The 23,049-nt window shown below is 44.6% G+C and overlaps 1 protein-coding gene across 31 annotated transcripts in view; it reads left to right on the forward strand.

The window, feature by feature from the left end:
* Positions 1-23,049, forward strand: part of LOC147613503 (E3 ubiquitin-protein ligase RKP) — an 88,663-nt gene that overhangs the window by 39,313 nt on the left and 26,301 nt on the right. For all 31 annotated transcript variants that reach the window (XM_086781438.1, XM_086781467.1, XM_086781447.1 and 28 more), the window contains one exon: positions 10,531-10,614. In XM_086781438.1, the coding sequence (XP_086637564.1) occupies positions 10,531-10,614 (84 nt within the window). The remainder of the gene's footprint in view (positions 1-10,530; positions 10,615-23,049) is intronic.

Genomic DNA, 23,049 nt, shown 5'->3' on the forward strand with positions numbered 1-23,049 from the left:
CTGTCCGTACCTGAGCAAAGGCTACATCCTTTGCACGAACATATTCATCAGCTGGCAAAAATCTCATCCTTTGTACGAAGGATGGGTGGCAAAACCACTCTGCCATAAATAATCTCAAACAGGGCCTTTCCCGTGGAGGCATAGATCGTATTGTTGTAGGCAAACTCAACAAGTGGAAGATACTTCTCCCATGCAGTCTTTTGATCTGCCACATAACACTTCAACAAATCCAACACGGCTGAATTTGCAGCTTCACTTTGGCCATCCGTTTGGGGATGATAAACTGAAGTTTAGTGTCGATATTATCAAATAAAGCCCTCCAAAAGAGGCTCGTAGTCCTGGGATCTCTATCCCCAACAATGGATTTAGGCATACCATGATGCTTGAAGATATTAGCAAGAAAAAGCTTTACCATATGATCAACTTTAATGGTTTTCTTGACGGGCAAGAAATGAGCTTGCTTGCTAAACCTGTCCACAATGGTCCAAATAGCATCATTTCCATGCTGGGATCTAAGCAAGTCCATAATAAAATCCATAGTAATACTTTCCCAAGGTTGCGAGGGAATAGGCAATGGCTGAAGCAAACCTGGAGGTTTTTGCCTGTCAAATTTCACCTTTTGGCAAGTAATACATGCACGTACATAAGCCTCAATGTCTTTACACATGCTTGGTCAAAAGAAATATCTCTCAATCATGCGTGTAGTGGGCATGATACCTCTTTGACCAGCATAAGGTGGAGCGTGACATTCCTCCATAACCTTTGGACGCAAATCCTTCACCACACATAGGTAGTTATCCTTCATAAGATAACCCTCGTTGATAACATAAGAGGCATGTGAGTGACCAGCCATCAAATCAGTCCATATATGGCAAAAATCAGCATCCAAATGATACAAATCTCGCATAGCAGATAAGTCTCCATGAGAGGCCACTGAGACTGTAGCCACATAAGGCCTCCTGGATAATGCATCGGCCACCACATTTTTCTTTCCCGGAGTATGCACAATCTGAAAATGAAACATGGAAAGAAAGTTTGCCATTCTCATCTGCGTCTCCGAAAGCTTCGTTTGAGATAGAAAGTATCTCAAGCTTTGATGATTTGTCTTGACTACAAATTCAGCCCTAAGAAGATAATGTTTCCATATCTTTAAGGCATGAATTATAGCCAAGAGCTCTTTCTCATAGATATCCATATGAAGCTCAGCATCATGCAAACGACGGCTCTCATATGCAAATGCATGCCCTTCTTGATTTAGGACAGTCCCTATACAATCGCCACAAGCATCACATTCTACTACGAATGATCTTTGCAAGTCAGGAACAATTAATACGGGTCCACATATGATAGCATGCTTGAGCTGCAAGAAAGCATCCTGTTCTTTTGAAGTCCATTTGAAAGTGGTTTTCTTCTTTGTGAGATCATGTAGAGGGGTGGCTATCATAGCAAAATGTCTTATGAAACGCCTATAATATGAACATAATCCCAGAAAACTACGTACTTGATGTACGTTTTGCAATTTTGGCCAATTCTGAATGGTCTTTATCTTTGCAGGATCCATTGTTACTCCATCCTTGGATACAATGTGACCTAAATAATGTATCTCTGAAAGGAAGAACTCACTTTTCTTGGCATTAATGAAAAGTTTATGCTTCCGCAACTCTTCGAACACTGTGATCAAATGATTTCTGTGTTCCTGCTCATTCTTGGAGAAAACCAAGAGGTCGGAATATCCTATCCATCATACGATTAAATGTGGCAGGAGCATTGGTGAGACCAAAAGGCATCACCAAAAATTCATATAATCCAAAAGCTGTCCTGAATGCAGTTTTATGGACATCTTGTGGCACCACTTGTATTTGGTGATAACCACTCTTCAAATCAAGACGGCTGAAATAAGCCGAACCATCAAGCTTATCCAAAATGTCATCAATACGCGGAATTGGGAATCTATTCTTTATGGTAAGCTTATTTAAAGCTCTATAGTCCACACACATGCGAAATGACCCGTCTTTCTTTTGAACAAGAAGCACAGGAGAGCAATAAGGTGAGGAACTAGGCTGAACCAAACCTTTCTCTAAAAGCTCATTTACCTGCTTCATGATCTCTTCTTGTTGTGTGGCACTCACACGGTATGCGGGTTTGTTAGGTGGAGAACTACCTGGCACAAGGTTTATGCGATGATCTTCGGGCCTTTGGGGAGGTAATTCACGTGGCAATGCATCAGTAAAACAGTCGTTGAATGCATGAAGAAAATTCAGCCTATCGTAAGTCATAGCATCCACATTTTGTTGATTTGGTACAATGCTATCACGAACAAAAACCAAGTACGCAAAAAGACTCTTTTTCATTACTTTATTAGAAATGCATGCGGCCCATTTAGTGGTGCAACTAAGAAATGCTCATTATCAAGGTAGCCCTGGATATGTATGCGCAACTTTCCTATTAGTGGGGTAACCTGCACTTCTTTACCAACAAAGGCAGCTTCTGCATCAATCTGAGGTCCCAGGTTCTCAACCTCAATACCCAAGGCAGCTGCTGTTTGTATAGAGATGAAGTTATCGGTTGCACAATCATCAAACATGAATAAGGCGGACTGATCCTTGATTTGACTCCAAGCTTTGCATACCATCCGCTCTTTTGGATCATGTTTAGTGTTTCCCTGCACATCGGGAACTGCATGTACATTAGCCTTGGTCTGCTTGTCCTCGTGCTTTGGTTTTCGGTCAGGGCATTGTCGAAACATGTGCTCTTTGTTGCCACAAGAAAAACATTTTCTCTCCTTGGCATATTGCTCCCTTTGCTCGGGGCTTGATCTTTAGATGAGGTATTTTTAGCTTTACCTCCCTTCTGGATCTCCCGGAAGTTCTTTTTAGGTGGCTGTCCACCTTTTTGTAGATTTCGGACAGCCTTGTCTTTGCCCTTTGAACCGCCTTGATCTTGCTTAATTTTGAGCACCAATTGCTCCGTAGCAAGAGCAGAGGATGTAAGTTGTTGCAAAGTATGTTTCGGGTGCAATTCAATGCCCGAACGATAAGCTGGTTGCAATCCGGAGCGAAACTTCCTCTTTCTTTCATCCTCGGTGATTTGTATAAAAGTAGTTACCTCAAGCAACACTTTCCAAAACTTGTTGACATACTGTTGCACACTTTCATTATCTCTTTGCTCAAGTCTATCCCACTTTTGGGTGAGAGTTTACTCCGCATTTGGTGGCAAGAATTGAGCATAAAATCTATCCTTGAACTCTTTCCAGGTGAAAATGGGATCTTTGGTGATCTTTTCAGTGATCCACCAATGAGCAGCGGTCCCCTTCAAGAACATGCTAGCATGGCGTACTTTAGACTTCTCAGTGAAGTCCTCATCGCTAAAAGCAATGTCAAACTGTGCCACAAATGCTAACACTTTGGAAGCATCATGCTCTCCATGAAAAACATCAAACTTAACGGACTTGTCACCTGCTTTAAATTCCTTGAGCTTTCTGGTATGAGGCTCATGGTCCTCTCTTTTTCTTTTTCCTTTATCCAATGGGGCAGCCCTATCTGCATGGGCTCCATGGGCCATCATGGAAGTTTCATGAAGCACGGTGGCATGTGCTCCACGAACCTGAGAATCAGATGCATGTGACCTTCCTGCATAAGGCAATGTCTCTCCATGAGACAACTCAGTAGGCAAAGCTCTTCTAGTGGCAGACCTGTCACCCCTACCATGGGAAATAACCGTGCTCTGATACCAATGAAACCGATCCCGTCAAGTGGGAATAGACTCCGTTGGACACCCACACGCGTAATAGCACAACTTAAATATCACAATTTGAATGGACAACTTAATAACAATTGAAAAATTGAAATGAAATGAAATGTTGATCAATGGACACCAGCACTAGGGCCGGAACGGGCCGACTCCCCCCTCAATATACGATATATTATTGGGAGTATTTAACAAATACAATGCTCCATGGGTTCAAAGAACCAGATGATGTCCATGTACAACTGAGATGAATACAGTACCAAACAAGAGACTCGAAGTAGATGTTCGAAGGAGAGCGACCCACTTGAGTGGTCAAGTCTCTACGGTCCTGTGCCTTCACTGGAATCCGCGGCGCCCCACTGGTGTTCTAGGGCCACGCACAAACAGGCGCTTCCGTACTAATGCCTGGCTCTCCCGATCTCGGCACCCATGGACCGTGGTTCTCCAACAGCTTGGACTACCTGGCACTGAATGGGTGTTAGCGGTAGAGAGAATCCTTTATCAGATTTACAACAAAATCCTTTACTTAAATCTGAATCCACTTACTTGTAGCTCGCTAATGGAAGACAAATACCCGAGGCGTCTGTGTGCAGCTACTGGAGAGGGACACCAAGGCGTAGCAGCCTGTCGAGGAGGAGCAGCAGCAGCTGCCTGTGTAGAAGGTGTAGCCACCTGTAGAGGGGAGCGCAGCCCCACGCAGCCGCCTATAGAAGAGGGCGTAGCCGCGCCGCCTGTTGTGGAGGAGATGCAACCGCCTGTATAGGAGGAGGAGGAGGCGCAGCCTGTTGGAGAGAAAGCGCAGCCGCTTGCAAAAAGCACAGCCGCCTACTGGAGAGGTAGCATAGCCTGCTGGAGAGGAAGCACAGTCTGCTGGAGAGCATGCGCAGCCGCCTGCAAGGGAGGAGGCGGAGGAGCGCAGCCTGCTGGTAGAGCACAGCCGCCTGAGGGTGCAGAAGCTGCCTGTGGGGTGGCGCAGCCGCCTGCAGGGCAGAGGGAGCAGCCGCTATGGAGAGGAGTGCAGCCTATTGTGGAAAGTGCACAACCGCCTGAGGAGCATGAAGGATGGTCGCCTGCCAAGTCCCGTGAAGGATGATAGGATGGTCGCCTCTTTGTAGGTGTTGAAGAGGAAGCACACGACCCACAGCTGGCCGGTTTCCCTAGCTTGCATGAGGGCGGCCAGTTTCAAGGTGTGGTGTGGGTAGGTGGCCATGCACCCACCCCCACACATAAAGGGTTAAGAGTGGGGTTTCCCTCTCCACCTTGGCCCATACGTGGGTGCCCACTTTTAAATGAATGTGAACTTACAACCTTATAAAAATAAAGGTTAGAAAGAAAGCTATTAAACAAACAAGTGCAATACACTTACCACCTGTTCACACGCAACAAAACTCCTAAAAAGACAGAGCAAATTTCATGACTCATTGGCAGGCGTCCCTGCTCAGTAAGTGGCACGTCAAACAGGCAAACACAAGAATACAAGTCATGCGAAAACAGTTTCAAACATGCAAAACATGAATGCATGTGCAAATAGTATCATGGACATATCTCCCGTTCATGGAACAAGTACAAAACATCTGTCAGGCACAAAAATGGCACGACAGAAAACATAAATCCCGGTCTTCCTATGGAGTGAGTCCCATAGGTAAGACAAAGATCGAGGCACGAGCCTCCCTATGGAGTGACAGTCCCATAGGCAAGACACGGCACAAATACTGGCTCTTCCATGGCGTGACAATCCCATGGATAGAACACAGTCCAGGTCATACACGGGTGGCACCAGTCTGGCTCCTGTCCGTACGACATCATCTTGTTAACACACGGGTGGCACCAGTCTGGCTCCTGTCCAAATTAAGCAAAAATACTGGCCCCTTCACATGAGACACCAGCCTGGCCTCAAGTGAATGAGACACAAATCTGGAGATGGACCAAATGGTCGGCCAATTGGTGACATGCGGGCTCTCTATGGCTTTGGAGACTGACCACATAGCTCGTGCCTAACATGTCCAAGACTGGGGCTCACAATGGGGCCACAACATACGACAAAATGTTCCTAGAAAGGTATTCCTACTGTATAACGTTGCACTGATGTAGAGCCAGTGTGTCACATAACACTCCGGTGCAAGGTGCATGTGATGTTCCCTCCTGCTTAGTTTGGTGGCAGGTTCATGGCTTCCAAGTAGTCCGTCAGGAGTTGGGGGTACAAAGAACTCTTCATCAAGCCATATGATTTCATAGGTACCACGGTCCTTGATTTTCGTGTAGAACTGTCTTAAGTCTTCGACCGGATCCTTGCTTCCACCTGTGGAGGAGAATCTGTTCAGGCTCAATAACTTTGGCTTTGTCTACCACGTTTGGTGTGCTCATTTGCAATATCTTGCAAAGCTGGACCAATGTAGGGCTTCAACCAAGAAACATGGTAACATTATGCATAGTCCAACTAATTGGAAGCTTAAGCTTCATGGAGACATCACTGATCTTTTTGATCATAGGAAAGGGTTCAAAGGTACGAAAGGAGAGATTGGGACAATGTTTTTCCACTTGCTTCAATCTTTGCTTCATTATTCGGAGATATACCCAATCCCGTTCTTTAAAGTTGACATCTTGTCTTGACTTGTTGGCTTGCCTGGTGTATGCTTCGTGCGTTTTGGCAAGGTGCTCCTTGACAGACTCAATAATCTCTGAAAAAGTTTCAGTGGTCTTGTTGGCCTCCAAGGAAGGTGACACCATTCTTGTAAGAAGTGAGGAGAAATGGCAGCCAAATGCTGCCTCGTACGGAGTTCGACCAATGCTAGATGAATGAGTGTTGTTTAGGATGGCTTGAACCAAAGGAAGGCAATGCTCCCACTTTGACTGCCTGTCATGGCAATATGATTTGAGAACATTAAATGCCAGGCAATTATAGATTTTTGTATGGCCGTTTGAGTAGGGATGGAATGCACTGGACAGATGCACTGGTTCCAAAGTTGTCGAATAATGCTCTCCAAAAATTTGAAGTAAACTTGGGATCCTGTTTGATGTTTTTGTCCTTGGCAATCCACCTATGGGTACCAATGGCAAATGAATAGGCGAGCGATGTCTTCGGCTATGCCCGTTTGCTTGCACGAGATCAACATGCAAAACTTACTGATGTCTTCGGCTGTGGTTGTTTGCTTGCATGGGATCAACAGGTGAGCGATGTCTTCGGCTTAGCCGTGAGACATGCATTGTGTGTTCTGAGATCCAAATGCAGTGGGAAGAGGTCCAACAAAGTCCATACCGATGTCTTGGAAAGGGCCTTTGGGAACCGGCAAAGGTTGAAGCAACCCTATCTGTTTCGTATGAGGAACCTTCACTTTCTGGCATATTTGGCCTGCTTGGACATGTTGATAGACATCCCATCTCATTTTAAGCCAATAGAATGTTCGCCTAAGCTTCTCCAATGTATTGTTGATACCTCGATGACCTCTGATGAGAGTCGTGGGCATCATGGAGTGCCTGTGGCTTTTCCCTTAGTATGCACTGTTGGTTGTTGTAAAATAACCAGCCATCATGGATAGTATAGTAACCCGGCTCTGACTGAGGGCCAATCTATACTGAGTCCCGAATTCCAAAGAATCCTTGTATTGTGCCTTCTTCATACTATCAAGATCTTTTTCCTATATTTCGAGCACAGTGGACTTTTGCAAATTTTGGGTTGTGCCTTTACGACTTAGAGCATTGGCAACGGGTTTGCCAGCAATGTATTCAATCATACCTCCGAACTGTTGGAAGATTTGACGCCATTTGGCTTGTCTATCACTCGATTGGGCACTAGGCATGGTTTGCAACCATTTAAGTGCTTGATGATCTGTCTTAACCGGGCGCTCTCTCCTGTAAAGGAAAGGTTTTGTTACATGCACTAAGGGTGATCATTGTAACGCACAACACGGCCTTCTTTATATTATACCTTATTTGGTGAGATCTTTAGCATCCATTCACAGAGTAGAGAGAGAGAAGAGAGTAGAATAGAAAGTAGACGACATAGTATTGGGTCCCAATTACCCACTAAAGCTCCCTCCCCCGGCAAGGAGGAGTATTTGCCTATCTTAATTCTTTGGAGAATTGCTAAAAGCTCTTCTCTTTTCAGTATTTAAAAAGCTTTTAATCTTTTGCTTTTCAAAAGCTAGTCCCATCATTCCAAGCTTGTAAGGTGGCCTTGTTGGTGCCACCTCATCATCGCCACATCACTTTTTTTTTCTTTCAAAAACCATTTAAAATTTTTTCCCCCGCATGTTGTGTTTTTGCATATTAGCAACATGTATTTTGATGCTTTGGTGACATAAGTTGGGTCACAACCTGCAACTCTAATACCAATGTAGCATGCAATAGGTTGATTCGTCGTAATGTGCAACAAAGCCTTCTTTAATCCCGTGAGTTTATGCAATTCCACTTTACTTTGAGAGAGAAGAGAAGAAAGAGAGAAGATAGAGTCGATACAGTATTGGGTCATAATTACCCATTGAAGGGCCTCTCTGCAAGCAAAAGTATTTGCTTGTATTTCTTTATAGAACTTTGTACAATGAGAATGAAAGATGACCGAGGATTTTCCAATGCAAGGACGAAGTAGACTGAACACAGGTTGAACCATATGCTGTCCAAGCTCCTTTTAATAACTCTTCGATGACCACTATGCAAACCCAGAATTGAGGGATGCACATATGCTGGCTGAATGCTGAAGAAGCTCTTTGCGGAGGCCTTGAGGCTGCAGCATAATAAGGTGCTGCTTTGCTGAATGTATGCACAAGGCCGGAGGCTCTAGACACATCATTGCTCTTGATTGCTTGTAGACTGATTTATGGAGGAGGATTTATGCTGTGAATGAAGCATTTGCTTATATATGGATTATGGTGGTGGGCTGGTTTATCTTGTGTTGGCCTGTTTATGGGACAAGAAAATGCTATTTTGCAAGCATTAAATGCTGCGCATAACATCAATAATGCCATGCTGGCCGACTGGAGCATACCCGACTTGCTGCTGATGTGAACTGGATGCTGGCCGACTAATGCCTGTAGGCATGCTATGCTGGCCGACTGCTGGTTGGAGGCCTGTAGAGGTTGTGACTGGCTGCCTTTGCTCTCCATGCTGGGTGTCTTCCTGAATGTGGCTAGCTATGCTAGCTGACATGCTAATAAAATGGAGGCATAGGGTGGTCCTTAGACCCACATGTAAGGCAACCCCCATGATGGGGTGGCTTATGTGCTGGCCCATGTGCATATGCCCTAAAATGTTTGCGAATGCAATGCCTAATGCTGGGGTTGACCTCTACATGATGGGGTGGCTTATGTGCTGGCCCATGTGCATATGCCCTAAAATGTTTGCGAATGCAATGCCTAATGCTGGGGTTGACCTCTACATGAACCTATCTGATGGATTCTCCAAGTTGGTAAGCGGACTGACACATGCAGACTCTTTATGGCTTTGGAGACTGACCTACGTAGCTTGTGCCTGACATGTCCCGGACTGGGGCTCACAATGGGGCCACAACATACGACAAAATGTTCGTAAAAAGGTACTGCTACTGTATAAATGTTGCATTGATGTAGAGCCAGTGTGTCACATAGCACTCCAGTGAGGGTGCATGTGACAAACACTCATGTGTGAGTAAGTGTGTGTCAATCCACTCTTAAGTGGTTAGAATAGTATCCAGATATTATACCTGTTTGACATAAGTAGTGACATATAGATGAGCCTCTAAGGATATAAAAGCATTGTACCTTGTGTGAAAGTGTAATGTCAGGGTTGCCGTACATGCATCATGCTCCTAATAAAGAGATTTTGAGTTCAAATCCCATTCCCTGCTGTCATATGGATCATATGTGGTCCACGAGCTTGGCTGTGACATTCAAAGCCTCATCTTCCCTCTCTCTCTCTCTCATCCCCCGTTGTACACACTCGCACCTTGTATCAGCCACAGAGCTACTTGTACTCACCTCTCATTGACACATGTTTTTAGCGTAGGTAGGTAGTTTATTTTTTCGGTTTTTCTGCCATTATTCGGCATTTCTCATGGAGATACCACACTATTTTGTTGGTTTGATAGACCCTTTGGGTCTTCTGAAGATGTTTATATATCTTTCTTTCTCTCTTTCTTCACCCCATTTCACGCTCAAATACAACTTTACACTCATTGCCAGTTTTATCTAAGTTTGTTATTTTCTGCAGTAACATAAACTGACCTTCACTATTAGCCTTTTGGCTCCGTAGATCTAGGCCCTTATGTGGAACTTTTGGTCTCAACCATCATCACATCAACCAGAGCATATTTATCTTTAAGATGCCACAGTGTCTTGTGTTGATCAATGTATCACCACTGCTATGCATACGCTTGGTTTTATCAATTTTTACTGTAGTGATGATGACTGTATTGATGAATCAGTGACTTTGTTCTGATTTTTTTGCATATTGGTAATACAGCAGGTCATACTTCAATGCAAGTGTTTATCCTGTGCTACTACATGTAGTTTTCTAAAGTTCTCACAATAACACGTGTGTGGGTGCGTGTATGCCGGGGGGTGTGTGAGCATGGACGCTTTTGCCACTCACAAGGTTATCTATGCATATGCAAATCAAAAAGAACTTGTTCCTCGCACTTTGAAGCTAATAGTAAAAACTAGCTGTTTTCACAAGTCTTGTTTATTTTGTTGGTAGAATGGTATATGGCTGTGCAAAATAATGTGTGCATTTGTTAAAATATTGATTTGATGGCACTGGACACAATGAGGAGTTTCCTCAATCTCTATTGATGTTTATTTATTTTTTTGCCAGCTGGATTGTTTTCATGCATTGCGGCGCAGCGATCCATTATTTGTTTCTCCTATAGCTCTTTTACAACAAGGACTTTCTCCTCTTGTGAGTGTTTCCTCTCAAGAACTGCGTCCTATTCATGTTTTTTATGAGCATCATTTGTAGTTTGTTAGGGTGGGGTGTCATCTCGTAAACATGATTACATTTTTTGAGCTTTAGTTTTGGGTGATGCTTTTTTCCGTTCAAGTGTTTGTCTTTTATTATTAATATAAATTGCCAATTAGTAGTGTTTCAGATAAACTCCATTGCAAGGTAGGATTTTTTAGATTGTACTTTGGTGTTTGTTGAGTTTTTGAAATATTGCATTGGTATAACTTTCTGCCATATTAGCAAAGGTGCAGTTTTTTTCTTGGAAATCTTTGTCCAAGTTGCAGCCAGCTGGCTTTCAATGATTTAATCCACCACGCTCTGAATCTCCCTCCAAGGCACGGAACTTGCCTACATTTTTGGTAATCAAGCGAGATATAGAAGCCCAAAAGGTCAAAGCAACACACATGCCATGATCAGCATTGTCGGACAATACACAATTTCACCCCCAAGCCATATATCCAAAGGGGTGCACTTGGTTGGCCAGCTACCCTGCACGTGTGTGCTCGTGCACGTTGAGGGGGGCATGCGTGTGTATGTGCATGCACCTTCGCTTTAGTGCTAACCTTCATCATGGCTGAGTCTGCCTTTCACCTCTGGAGAAGTGATATAAATTCAGTATCGTGGTTTATCTATGAAGATTTGTTCACTAAGGTAGACATATTTTTATGCATGCATATGCGCCCACACTTTGGTGCTGGTTGTAAAGATCCGAACCTGATGATAGCCACTTTTGAGATCTATCTTCGAAAAGAACTTTGTACCATTGAGTCGCTCAAGTATGTACTCAATCTTGGGCATTGGGAACTTGTTTTAAATTGTGAGCTCTTTGAGTGCCCTGCAATCCACATATAATCGTACGGACTTGTCTTTCTTTTGCACAAATAAAATAGGTGCAGTAAAGGGTGAGGATAAGGGCGGGATAAATCCAGCTTAGAGTAACTGGGAAAGTTGCTGCTCCAGTTCGCCCTCCAATGCCTTGGAAAGGCGGTGGGGGAACTTACTAGGCAGTTTTGTCCTGGGCTCCAACTCAATGCGATGATCCTCAAGCCGATTGGGTGGGAGTTGAGGCGGGAGATCATCCTTTAACATAATATCTTGAAATTGTGCAAGTAGACCATCCAGCCTTTGCATCAAGGGGGTTGCTAGTTGAATAGCAGATTGCTGGCTACGGACATAAATCAAAGCACATTTGGCTCCTTTTCTGATGGCTCTCTGGGCTTGGATATGGGAGATCCAGCTTAGAGTAACTGGGAAAGTTGCTACTCCAGTTCGCCCTCCAATGCCTTGGAAAGGCGGTGGGGGAACTTACTAGGCAGTTCTGTCCTGGGGACCAACTCAATGCGATGATCCTCAAGCCGATTGGGTGGGAGCTGAGGCGGGAGATCATCCTTTAACATAATATCTTGAAACTGTGCAAGGAGACCATCCAGCCTTTGCATCAAGGGGGTTGCTAGTTGAATAGCAGATTGCTGGCTACGGACATAAATTAAAGCACATTTGGCTTCTTTTTTGATGGCTCTCTGGGCTTGGATATGGGAGATGAGTGGAATGCTGCCCCCTGTGAATTAAGACAGGCTCAGGAACACCACCAACAATTGTGAAAGTGTCCTGTCAGGCTGTCTCCAATTTGGAATGGGTGCATACTCCCAAAACTGCTGAATGCTGAGTATCATTTCACACCATAAAAGAGGTGAGGCCGCTGAAATGTGGCCTTTTGAACCTTGAATTCAAACTGCCGAGCCTTATGGGAAATGTGAGTGCGAAGATTGGGTGTCACCTCTTTTAACACAGTAAGAGTACCATAAAATTTTTTGGCATAACGGTATGCGTCGTCGAGAGAATGAACATGGTTCCGAAGGACCTCGTTCTGATAATCTGGTGGAAGTCCAAATAAGTATAGCATTTATACCAACATGTGGTTCCTTAAGAGCCTTACAACGATGCACGAGGTCTTTATGTAGGTTTAGAGGGCCAGCCGTGGAAAATCTTAATGCATGGGAGAGAAATGAAATGAAATGAAATGTTATATTAACGTCTTCAAAAGGCCATAATGACCTATGAGACCAAAAGTTACATCATGGTGGATCTGATAGAATGTCTGGATAAAAAAACCCAGAAAATGAAAAATAAAGATGATACTACTGGCACCTAGAAAATGAAAATGAAATGATATATTAACGTCTTCAGAAGGCCAAAATGACCTATGAGACCAAAAAGGTTACAACAATTGGTGGATCTGATACAATGTGTGTGTAAGGAAAGCTAAAAACAACTAAACAACTAACTGAAACTGAAACAACCATGAGGAAAAGTACGGTACTAGGAGCTCCTAATGGATAACATCTGGGAGGAAAACTCCAGCAACAAAGGTAGCCATCATACACATCACTATCCAAAGATGTCTCTCATCGGTCGATGGGATATCCTCAATGTCCTCCATGGTGAGTACTCTGACTGGACGTCTCCCATGCCGTGCTAGTATGGTCCTGATCCTCTGTTGTAGTCTCCGCCGGTGTCGAGATGGGCCTCTCAACTTGGGGCGCCTCGACCGCCCCAGCTCTATAGCCCGATCAATCAGTGTACCTCTGGTGCGGCTGTACTTTGGGGCTAGCTGCAATGCCTGCTGGCCTGACTGCTCAATCTCTGGTCGAAAGAAGTCTGTAATCTGCCTCTGTAGGTGTCTCTTCCTCTCTGATTCCCTCCCTCTTAGGAGACCCTCTCTATGTCTACACAGCTCCAGCAAGTACAATCCGAGGCATCTCTGATCCTGGTATCTCATGACTCTAGAAAGTGGTCCAAAGCCCTCTCTGAACAGGCAGTGAAAACGGCCTCGTATCTCATAATATACTGGACAGTGACATATGTAATGTAACTCTGTCTCTGGCTCCATCTGGCACAGCTGACAAATCTTGGCCTCAACTGGTACTCCTTTGAATCTGCCAGTCTCAATCTCTAGCTGGTGTGAGGATGTGCGCATCTGACCAATAGCACACCGTACCCCATGAGAAAGATGAGTATTTATGTAGCTGGGTCTAATCACAAACCCATCCTCCGTGAGCTGGAGAAGATGATCTCTATAGAAAGCCATCTTCGTACCAAGCTCGTGTGTCGGCTGTATCCATGTCCTCCTAGTGTCCAGCTGAGTCAAGTCCTGCCTGATAAGTCTGGTAATCTCTGCCCGTGTGAGAGAGAGGGAGGGTGCATCGAGGGAGTACTGAAAATGAGGTAGCCTGTCCATACTAAAGCCATGCAGTTGGAACCAAGCTGTCATCTGTGCATACCAACATGATCCGTCTCCCTGTGATGCCAACTGTCGTGAAGACTCCAGGGCTAAGCGAGCATATCTGTCTCTAGGGAGAGCCCAAGTGCTATGTATAAAGGAGACTATCGAGTGAGTGCCTCTACTACCAATGGGGGGGCAGCCATCTCTGCACGGATAATATCATGTGGTATGGAGGCCTTGGCCCTAATCATCCGGGAAATCATAGAAACCAAGGACCTCTCCATACGTCTCCATCCATCAGTGCTACCAGCTCGGCTGTGGTGATCCACCGAGGGTCCCCATATCTCCACTCCATACAGCATGGCTGAAGTGACCAAAGTGTCAAAGAGCCAGAGCTTTGTTCGAGGTTCCTGAAACTGAACTTGCGAACACATCCTCTCTAGTCTCCCCAATGCTGCATAAGCTCTGGTCAATCTGGTCTTCGCTGCTTTCCTCAAGGAAAATAGTGGGCCACTAAAAACCACACCAAGGTAAGTATATGCATTTGTATACTCCACTGTCTCCTGACCATATGTAAAGGTGGGTATTGACCTCCTAACCCACTGTGCTGTGGTGTTAAACACCATCACCTTGGTTTTACCAAGGTTAACAGACAATCCACTGTCCTCTGCAAACGTGTGCAATGCATCCAAATGACGCTGCATCCCCTCTGGAGAATATGAGATCAGCACAATATCATCAGCATACAATAACAACGAAATCCATGTCCCTGCTAGCTGTGCTCCTCTGTCACCCTCCCGCTATACATAGTCCGAAACCTCATCCACATACATCCCAAATAAGGTGGGAGAAAGGGGGCAGCCCTGTTTCACCCCAATAGTGGAGTGAACCATCTCAGATATACCCTGAGTAGTACGTACCTGCCTCACAACTGTCTTGTATAAAGCCATGATTCCCCAAATCAGCTCTGTGGGCACTCCCATCTCCTGTAGTCTGTGCATCACTCTGGCTCTCGGTACTGTGTCAAAAGCTTTGCAGAAATCCACAAAGCAACAATAAATCCTCCTACCATATAATCTGCCCTCCTCAATAATAGCTCTGAGTGTCAAGATATGGTCTAGAGTGGAGAAACCTCTCCTGAACCCTGCCTGCCCTGATGCACGTATGCCCTCTCTCTCTGCCCATCTACTCAACTCCTACTCAAGAATAGATGCATATAATCTAGCCAATGTGTGACCAATCATGATGGTACGATAATTCCCAGGAAGCATGGGATCCCCTGACTTGAAGATAGTCACCCCAAATCTCTGTGGAGGTAATGGTTGGTGATGGTGAATGCTCATGGAATAGTCTCCATGCCTCGCCTGAGTCTTGACTCATAAATAAGTGGTACAAATCCCTCTCTAACTGAGCAAGATAAGCCCTCTTCTTCCGTCGCACTAGGTGCCGGAAGGTAATCCGTGACTGTCTGTGAGTGGTAACACCCATGAGCATCTCTCTCTGTAATCTGATCCTCATCTCTCTGCACTCCTCATCATACCAACTGTTCTAGGGCATGTTACCAGATCGTCTCCGTGTAGGCTGACTATGGGGATATGCCTCTGATGCTGCAACATGAAGCGTCTCTATCAATATCTGAGTGAGCTCATCTAATGGCCGTCCCGGCTCCTCGGCACATAAGCGTCTGTCTATCTCATCCGTGTACACGGTGTCTGTCTCCCTCGTAAAGGTATAACGAGTGTGTGTGGAGACCTGCCCCAATGGAGCGGTGCTGAACTGAAATGTGAGAGTGAAGGACAAGATAGCATGATCCACTGCTATTCCAACCGACCTAGTGCCTACCATAAAATCCTGAAAAGAGGGAATGAGACTGGGCTGAGCCATAACATAGTCCACTGTACTAGCACCATGCCGATGTGGAAAGCTAGTGAAACCGCCCGATGTCGGGAATCTCTGTAGGCCATTCAGGATGGCCAATCCATGTGCAATCCCCATGTCTATCAAATACCGCCCATACACTGTATGTTCCTCATCCTGGGAGAGTCTAGATAGGTCCATATCCCTAACATCAAGCTCCCTCAACATCTCCTCTGAGGTATCATAAAATACTGTCTGGTTATGGGCGGTCCTGGCATTGAAGTCCCCCAAGAGAATGATGTCACCATCCCTGGAGAACTCCCAAATGTCATCATCCAAAATAGAAAAGGGAGACTGCCCGCTAGGTGATGCATACACTGATGTACTAGGAGCAAAATAGCATATAGCAATGTAGAGATATCTGCCCGTCTCTGCCCTCAGTCTAACCCACATGTACCTAGCCTGCTCATCTTTGCGGACTATATGTATCAGTGGTTGTAGCTCCTCTCTAAACAATATTGCCACTCCTCCTGAGCCCCGTCCTCTATGCTCTGAACGAGTCTCCTGTCTACAAGCTGTCTCCCATCGGTATCCACTAACATGTGGCATGGACTGTCCAGGAGCTTGATGCGTCTCACAGTAGAAGATGATGTCTCTCCCAGTGAAACTATCCTCAAAAGCCCCTACATCAAGGCGTAGAGATCCATTACAATTCCAAGTAGCAACTTTGAGTGTAGTCCCATAGGTCTCGCGCCGTCATGAAGAGCGCCTCTCCATAATCAACACTCTACCATCTCTATAGAAGGCCACTTTCCCTTTCTCTCGGGCTGCCCTTATCTTGGGCATAACTTCTTTCATGTGGGCAAGTTGCGAGAGAGAGAGAGAGAGAGAGAAAGAGAGAAGCTGCGGTCCGAAAAGCAACCGAGTAGTACAGATGGCCGATTTGCTTATGTGGACTGTAAACCTCTGTTGGTCGGCTGTGTAAGCTTCTGGCTGGCCAGGACTACTGCTGGATGGGGCTCCATGCATGCTCGAGTGCCTATGTGTGTGCAGCAACCGGATATTGCATGCGAGGGGTGAGCTTTGCATGCATGACCCTTTTTGTGTCCAAATAAAGCATGTCAGCCCCTCAGAATAACTAATCGTGTCCTTGGAGAGTGGTAGTAATGGTTGAAATGGCAATTCCCACATTTTTGCCTTGCTTGAAATAGCAACTCGTGCACTTTTCCCTTGCTATAATAGCAACTTGGGCCAAAAAAAAAAGGGGGAAAAGAGGGCTGAATTAAGGCGCGTTGCTATTGAGGACATTTGGGGGCTTGCTTATTGGGTCTACATGCTGTTTTGAGCCACACATGTATGAGGCTAATGGTCAACCAGTTATAGCTGTAAACCAGAATTTTATTGCGAGCCATTGCATCTTCCCTCTTTCATCCTTGCATATTCTCTCTGCTGAATCTAACCTCTCAACTCTATGGCAGAAAACCCTTCAACTACAAGTGCACCTATGGCAATAGAAACTTCAGGAGTACAGTCTATTGCTCAACCTGGAGCTCATGGACTTGTAAACAAAGAGATACAGCTTGGCACTCAACCACACATGACAGCTGCATCTCAGGTACCATCTCAGTTTCTTAGTTTATGTGATGCCTTGTCTGCTCTCAATGCTCGTCAACAACCATACAATCAGTATGCGGGTTATCAGCAACCTCCTCCGCCTTCTACTGCACCTTCACCTACTCCTCAACCTCCCGCATCTCCTTTTGTGGAAATCATGTGTTCCACCATTCTTGATTTGCCGAGACAGCTACAGGAGTTACGCTCCCAGGCTCCCCAAGCTACATATGGTAACCCTCCTCTGTTGCAACTCTCCTTTCACCCCGAGCCTTCCTCGGGTGAGGAGGAGTGCGAGGAGCTTTATTTAGAAAGCTGGCTTGGGAAGTGGACAGCCTTTTTTTGATCTATATAGATACACTGATGCTCAACGCATCAATCAAATCCAGATCATGTTTCAACATAAGGTGTTCGCTTGGTGGAAGGACCACCGTGTAAAGCCTACAACATGGGCTGACTTTCAGTAAGTGTTTAAGGCTGCATTTGTCTCCATAAACAAGATTGATAACTTCCAACGGTTGTTCAAGTTGGAGATGGGAAAGAAGAATCTTGACAACTACTCCCAGGAGTTCAACCTTGAGGATTCCCTTTTGCTGCTTCTCATTGTTTTGTTACCTGAGAGCAAACTGCTTCTAGCCATGCCCATGGAAAAGCAAGCGCACATGATCAAGTTCACTGAGGCCCCAAACTCCACACAACATAAGCATGAAGTTTTCCAGCCTTGAACAGACAACAGCCAGCCTTCCATGAGCACGAGTAAAGCATCGAACAATCTCATGAGCTTGCAACGAGGAAGTCAAGGGAAAATCCTGCAAGTACACATGCAGGTAGAAGCCTACATGGGTGTCTTCAACATGCACATAAAACACAGATAAAGCTTCTGCTTTCATAGACGTATGGTCTCCAGACACATCTAACCAGCGCGTTCTCCAACCATCGTCTGCCTGTGCCCCATCTTCCGCCCAAGCGTCCCAGAGCACCGGGCCTTGGAAGACAAGAACAGCCCATAGACTCGGATTTAGAAGAAATCTGGCAATGGATTTTTTCCTCTCCTCCTTCCGACTTGTTCCAAGCTTAACCATGCAGGTTTGGCTTTGATACCAATGTAAAGTCCTCCAGCCATCAAACCCCTGCAGTCAAGCATAAACATGGAACATAGAGAGATTGGCATGTAGCTCACCGCCCAACCGTAGAGCCATGTAGGCTCACCCCTGAGCACTAGGGGACAATAGCATCTGAGACATGGCTCCACATGCAAACTCCCTGGCATCCCATACCACCAGAATACACCCATCAGATGTAAGCACAGAGTAGTCTTACGGTCTAGAGTCTAGGTCCGAGGAGCTCTCCCTCAAACTAACTCATAAAGTCACTTAAATAGGCCTCCTATAACCTAGGAGAGAAATTTAGCACGTGTCTCCTAATAGCTACTTACCCCCCACTTAAGATGCCTTATCCAGGCTATGGTTAACCTAAACCTGAAGGTCTTAACCCTAGTTAGCATTGGGACATAACAATATTGGTGACTATTAATTAAAATGTTTGGTAATTTTAAAGCCATGGAAAGGTTCACCTCTCTCTCCCCATGAAAAATCTGCCTTCATGAGCGAGGAATGGTGATGGTTTCTTCCCTATAGGAGTCCTTAAAAAGGGCCTTTATTACTGAACCATTCTCTAAAATTGATAACCATTTCCACCATCCAGAACCCACCTACATGATGGCAACTCCTCATGGAATTCTTAAGAAGATTCTTTCTTGGTTGAGATCTTTAATTATCTTTTTCAAAAGTAGCCCTCTCATCGAAGAAGCTGAAATTTATTTGTGCTCATGTAGAAGGTGAGAAGAAAAACTAAGCACCGATTGAAATTCCCCCATACGGGATTGAGCACAATCGTGTCACACACTTTAAACTATTAATATTCTTAAACAAACTTGGAATGACACAACACAAATAAAGTAGCAATGTTGAAAATTAATTGACATAGGCAATAGGTTGTGGTCAGAAAGAGCCGACTCCCCTCGTCATAAATGTATTAAAAAGGAATTTCAAAGAACAAGCTTCATGGGCAATGAATACTTGATTTCCAATGACACTTTATGCAATGAAAATCAGATACTAAACTTGATTTTTGTTGATGTAGAATGTTGAAATCCAAAGCTTAGGGTATGCATTAGTACGGAATGTAGGCGCAGCTGTTCAAGCTACTTTTGAACATATACCGACTAGATTTTTGAAGCAATGGCTTCTTATTTTTCTTTGAAAAGATACACGTATGATTTGGAGAGAGGAAGTCGTGAGTGCCTATGCCCAAAGGTGGTGGCCATTTTCGGCCACCTCACCCCCATTGTCACATCTCTCCCATAAGCTTCACTTTGCCTGTCCATTTAAGGATGATAAGTTGACAAAAAAATCAGCATAGTACCGATATTGTCAAAGAGAGCTCTCCAAAAGAGACTTGCTGTCCTGAGATCTCTATCCCTCACAACGAGTACCCCATATTGTCAACGAGAGCCCGACTTGTCCTAGGATCTCTATCCCCGACAATTCTTGAGCATCTCATAATGCTTAAACATCTGTGATATAAAGATTTTGACCATATATATATATATATATGCTCAACTTTTATGGTCTTTTTGAGAGTCAAGAAATGAGCTTGGCTGCTAAACTTGTCCGTATTTCATCATTGCCATATTTTGTGTAATAGGCAAATCCATGATGAAATCCATGCAATGCTTTTCCATGGCTGGTCTAGAGTTGGCAAAGGCTGAAGCCAATTGGGAGACTTTTACCTATCAAACTTCACCTTTTGACAGGTGACACATGCGTGTACAAAAGCCTTCATGTCCTTTCTCATGTCCAGCCAAAAGAAATGCCTCTCAATCATTTGAGTAGTAGGCAATATTCCGCTGTCCTCCATAGAGTGGAGCTTCATCCAAAACTTTTTGCCTCATGTTTGAGACCACACATAGGTAGTTGTCTTTCATGAGAGGGCCATCTTTCACCACATAAGAGGCATGTGCAAGACCATCCATCAAATTAGCCCATATATATATATATATATGCAAATTTAGCATTCAAATTATACATATCGTCTCGCATCCTAGAGAGGTTCTTATGAGAGGCAACTGAAATTGCAACCATGGCTTTCTTTACAAAGCATATGCAACAACATTTTTCTTGCCGAGAGAGTGCAAAATCTGAAAATGACCCAGAGAGATTCTTGACTGTAAATTCAGCTCCAACAAATAATGCTTCCATATTGTAAGAGCATGAATCATAGCCAAAAACTCTTTCTCATAAATGTGGAGAGAAAGCTCGGCATCATCATGCAATCTCTTGCTTTCATATGCAACAACATGTCCTTCTTGATTTAGGATAGCTCTTCTGTGCAATTGCCGCATGCATCACATCCCACAATGAATGGTTTTTGCAAGTCGCGGATTACGAAAACCAGCTGAGACATAATGATGTCCATGAGCTCATGGAAAGCATCAATTTCAGCTTATATTTATCTAAATGTAGCCCATTTCTTGGTTAGTTCATGCAATGGTGAGGCAATCATTGCGAAGTGATATATGAACCTCCAGTAGTATGAGCTTAAACCAAGAAAACTGCTAATCTCATGAATGGATTTGAGTTATGGCCAGTCCTTAATGGCTTGGATCTTCACAGCATACATTCACACGCCATCTCTAGACAATATGTGTCTAAGATAATGCATCTGCGAGAGGAAGAACTAAAACCGGTCTATGGACACATAAAGCGGTAATTCATTCACAAATAACCTGGACTTACTCAGACACACAATCACAGAATCCTCGCTCCCTCGCTCAACAACACATTGCCCCGAAGTCCGACGCCCCTTGCGGTATTTCTTTATCGTTAAAAAGTTGGAAAATACAAAGCTCGAGTGCAACTGAGCAAGTGCAACTGAGCACTCTACTTGCACCAGCTAAGTTTTACAAATTCTGGGAGAAATTTGCCAGCATAATTGCACTAAAACTGTTCCATAACATCTCAGAATGAGTCCCGACTGACAGGCTCACTTCCATAGGCATCAGACTACCCAATGGAGTCCAAAACATTACAATTCAGCTTGCTGTAATTTTCTGCACAGACCTGTTTTCAGCCCAAATTAACCCTTGTACTGTCCTGGAAGACTTTAGCAAAGTCCTACTGCTTTCTGGCATCAACCGGGCAACATAACAGCCCAAAAACAGCACCTAAACAGTGCTGAAATAGCGTTGTATTGAAGAGGTTATTACTCTCTTCTGTCCCTGCTTTGGTGTAGGAACTAACTACGCCGGTTCCTGTTCAAGGAGGCAACTAGCCTCTGCATATAAGCATGAAATTCACACAGTTGTACTTGATTTTATCTGATGAGAGCATTACCATAGTCTGCAAGAGAGAGAAAGAGAGAGAGAGGCTGTGGGGAGCAAGCTCAACTCTCAATACATGAGTTGCAGGGCAAGGGAGTGCACCACAATAGCTCTGAACCTCCAACAAACCACCATGATGGCTGCAAATGAGTCTCATTCAGCCCAAAATCCCACGCTTCCCTCTTCCCAGTGTGGAAAATGCACATAAATTTGACACTTGACACATTTTTAAGCCTTTTCCACATGCAATCTTCCAAGCTAAAAATCTCCTGACTGGTTCACATTCCTGTTCAAGGAGGTAACTAGCGTTTGCATATAAGCATGAAATTCACACAGTTGTACCTGATTTTATCTGATGAGAGCATTACCATAGTCTGCAAGAGAGAGAAAGAGAGAGAGAGGCTGTGGGGAGCATGCTCAACCCTCAATACATGAGTTGCAGGGCAAGGGAGTGCACCACAATAGCTCTTAACCTGCAACAAACCACCATGATGGCTACAAATGAGTCTCATTCAGCCCAAAATCCCACGCTTCCCTCTTCCCAGTGTGGAAAATGCACATAAATTTGACACTTGGCACATTTTTAAGCCTTTTCCACATGCAATCTTCCAAGCTAAAAATCTCCTGATTGGTTCACATTCTTACAACAGTCCTTTGCCAGCTTTTGGTCCCCTTGACATTTTGCACAAACTGACGCGAACACTTTTCAATTCTGACATTGCCCAAAATAGCAGTTCCCTATTTTTTAGGGATGATGTCATCTGCATTCCTTCTGGTCTCTTGACCATCTTTGACCACTATGGTCACTTCAGAATTTGCTTAGAATTCAAGATACATTCACATTTCGGTGGCGGCCACTTACTAGTGTAAACCGGCCTATGCCCTCATTCAGTGGCCATGTCCTGGATACTGTCATTCATCTTTCAGTGCCCATGTCCTGGACACTGTCATTCATCTTTCAGTGCAGTTCTCAGGCTTAGCCAACCACTGGTCCAAAGTCCCACTGGCTGACCCATTCTGACATTGCAATGGCCCAAGCCCTTCCAAGAGATCCCGGGGGAAAACAACAGCAACCAAAGAGAAAGAAAAGAAAAATATATATTTATAAAGAAATGTAAATAAAGAAAACAACTGTAAAAAGTTTCACCTCCTGGTGACATAACCCCCCTCTTGAAAGAAGCAAGCGACCTCGATTGCAAGTCCACATGCAAACGGATGACACAGGACGAGCACAAGATTCCCCAGGTGATTAGTGTCATCGCATGTATCTCCTGCCAACAGATGACACGGGGCGATGATAGGTATTCCCCACCACCAT

Source organism: Cibotium barometz, chromosome 43, assembly GCF_041138505.1.
Source record: "Cibotium barometz isolate CiBa-2024 chromosome 43, ASM4113850v1, whole genome shotgun sequence".
Classification (NCBI taxonomy): Eukaryota; Viridiplantae; Streptophyta; class Polypodiopsida; order Cyatheales; family Cibotiaceae; genus Cibotium; species Cibotium barometz.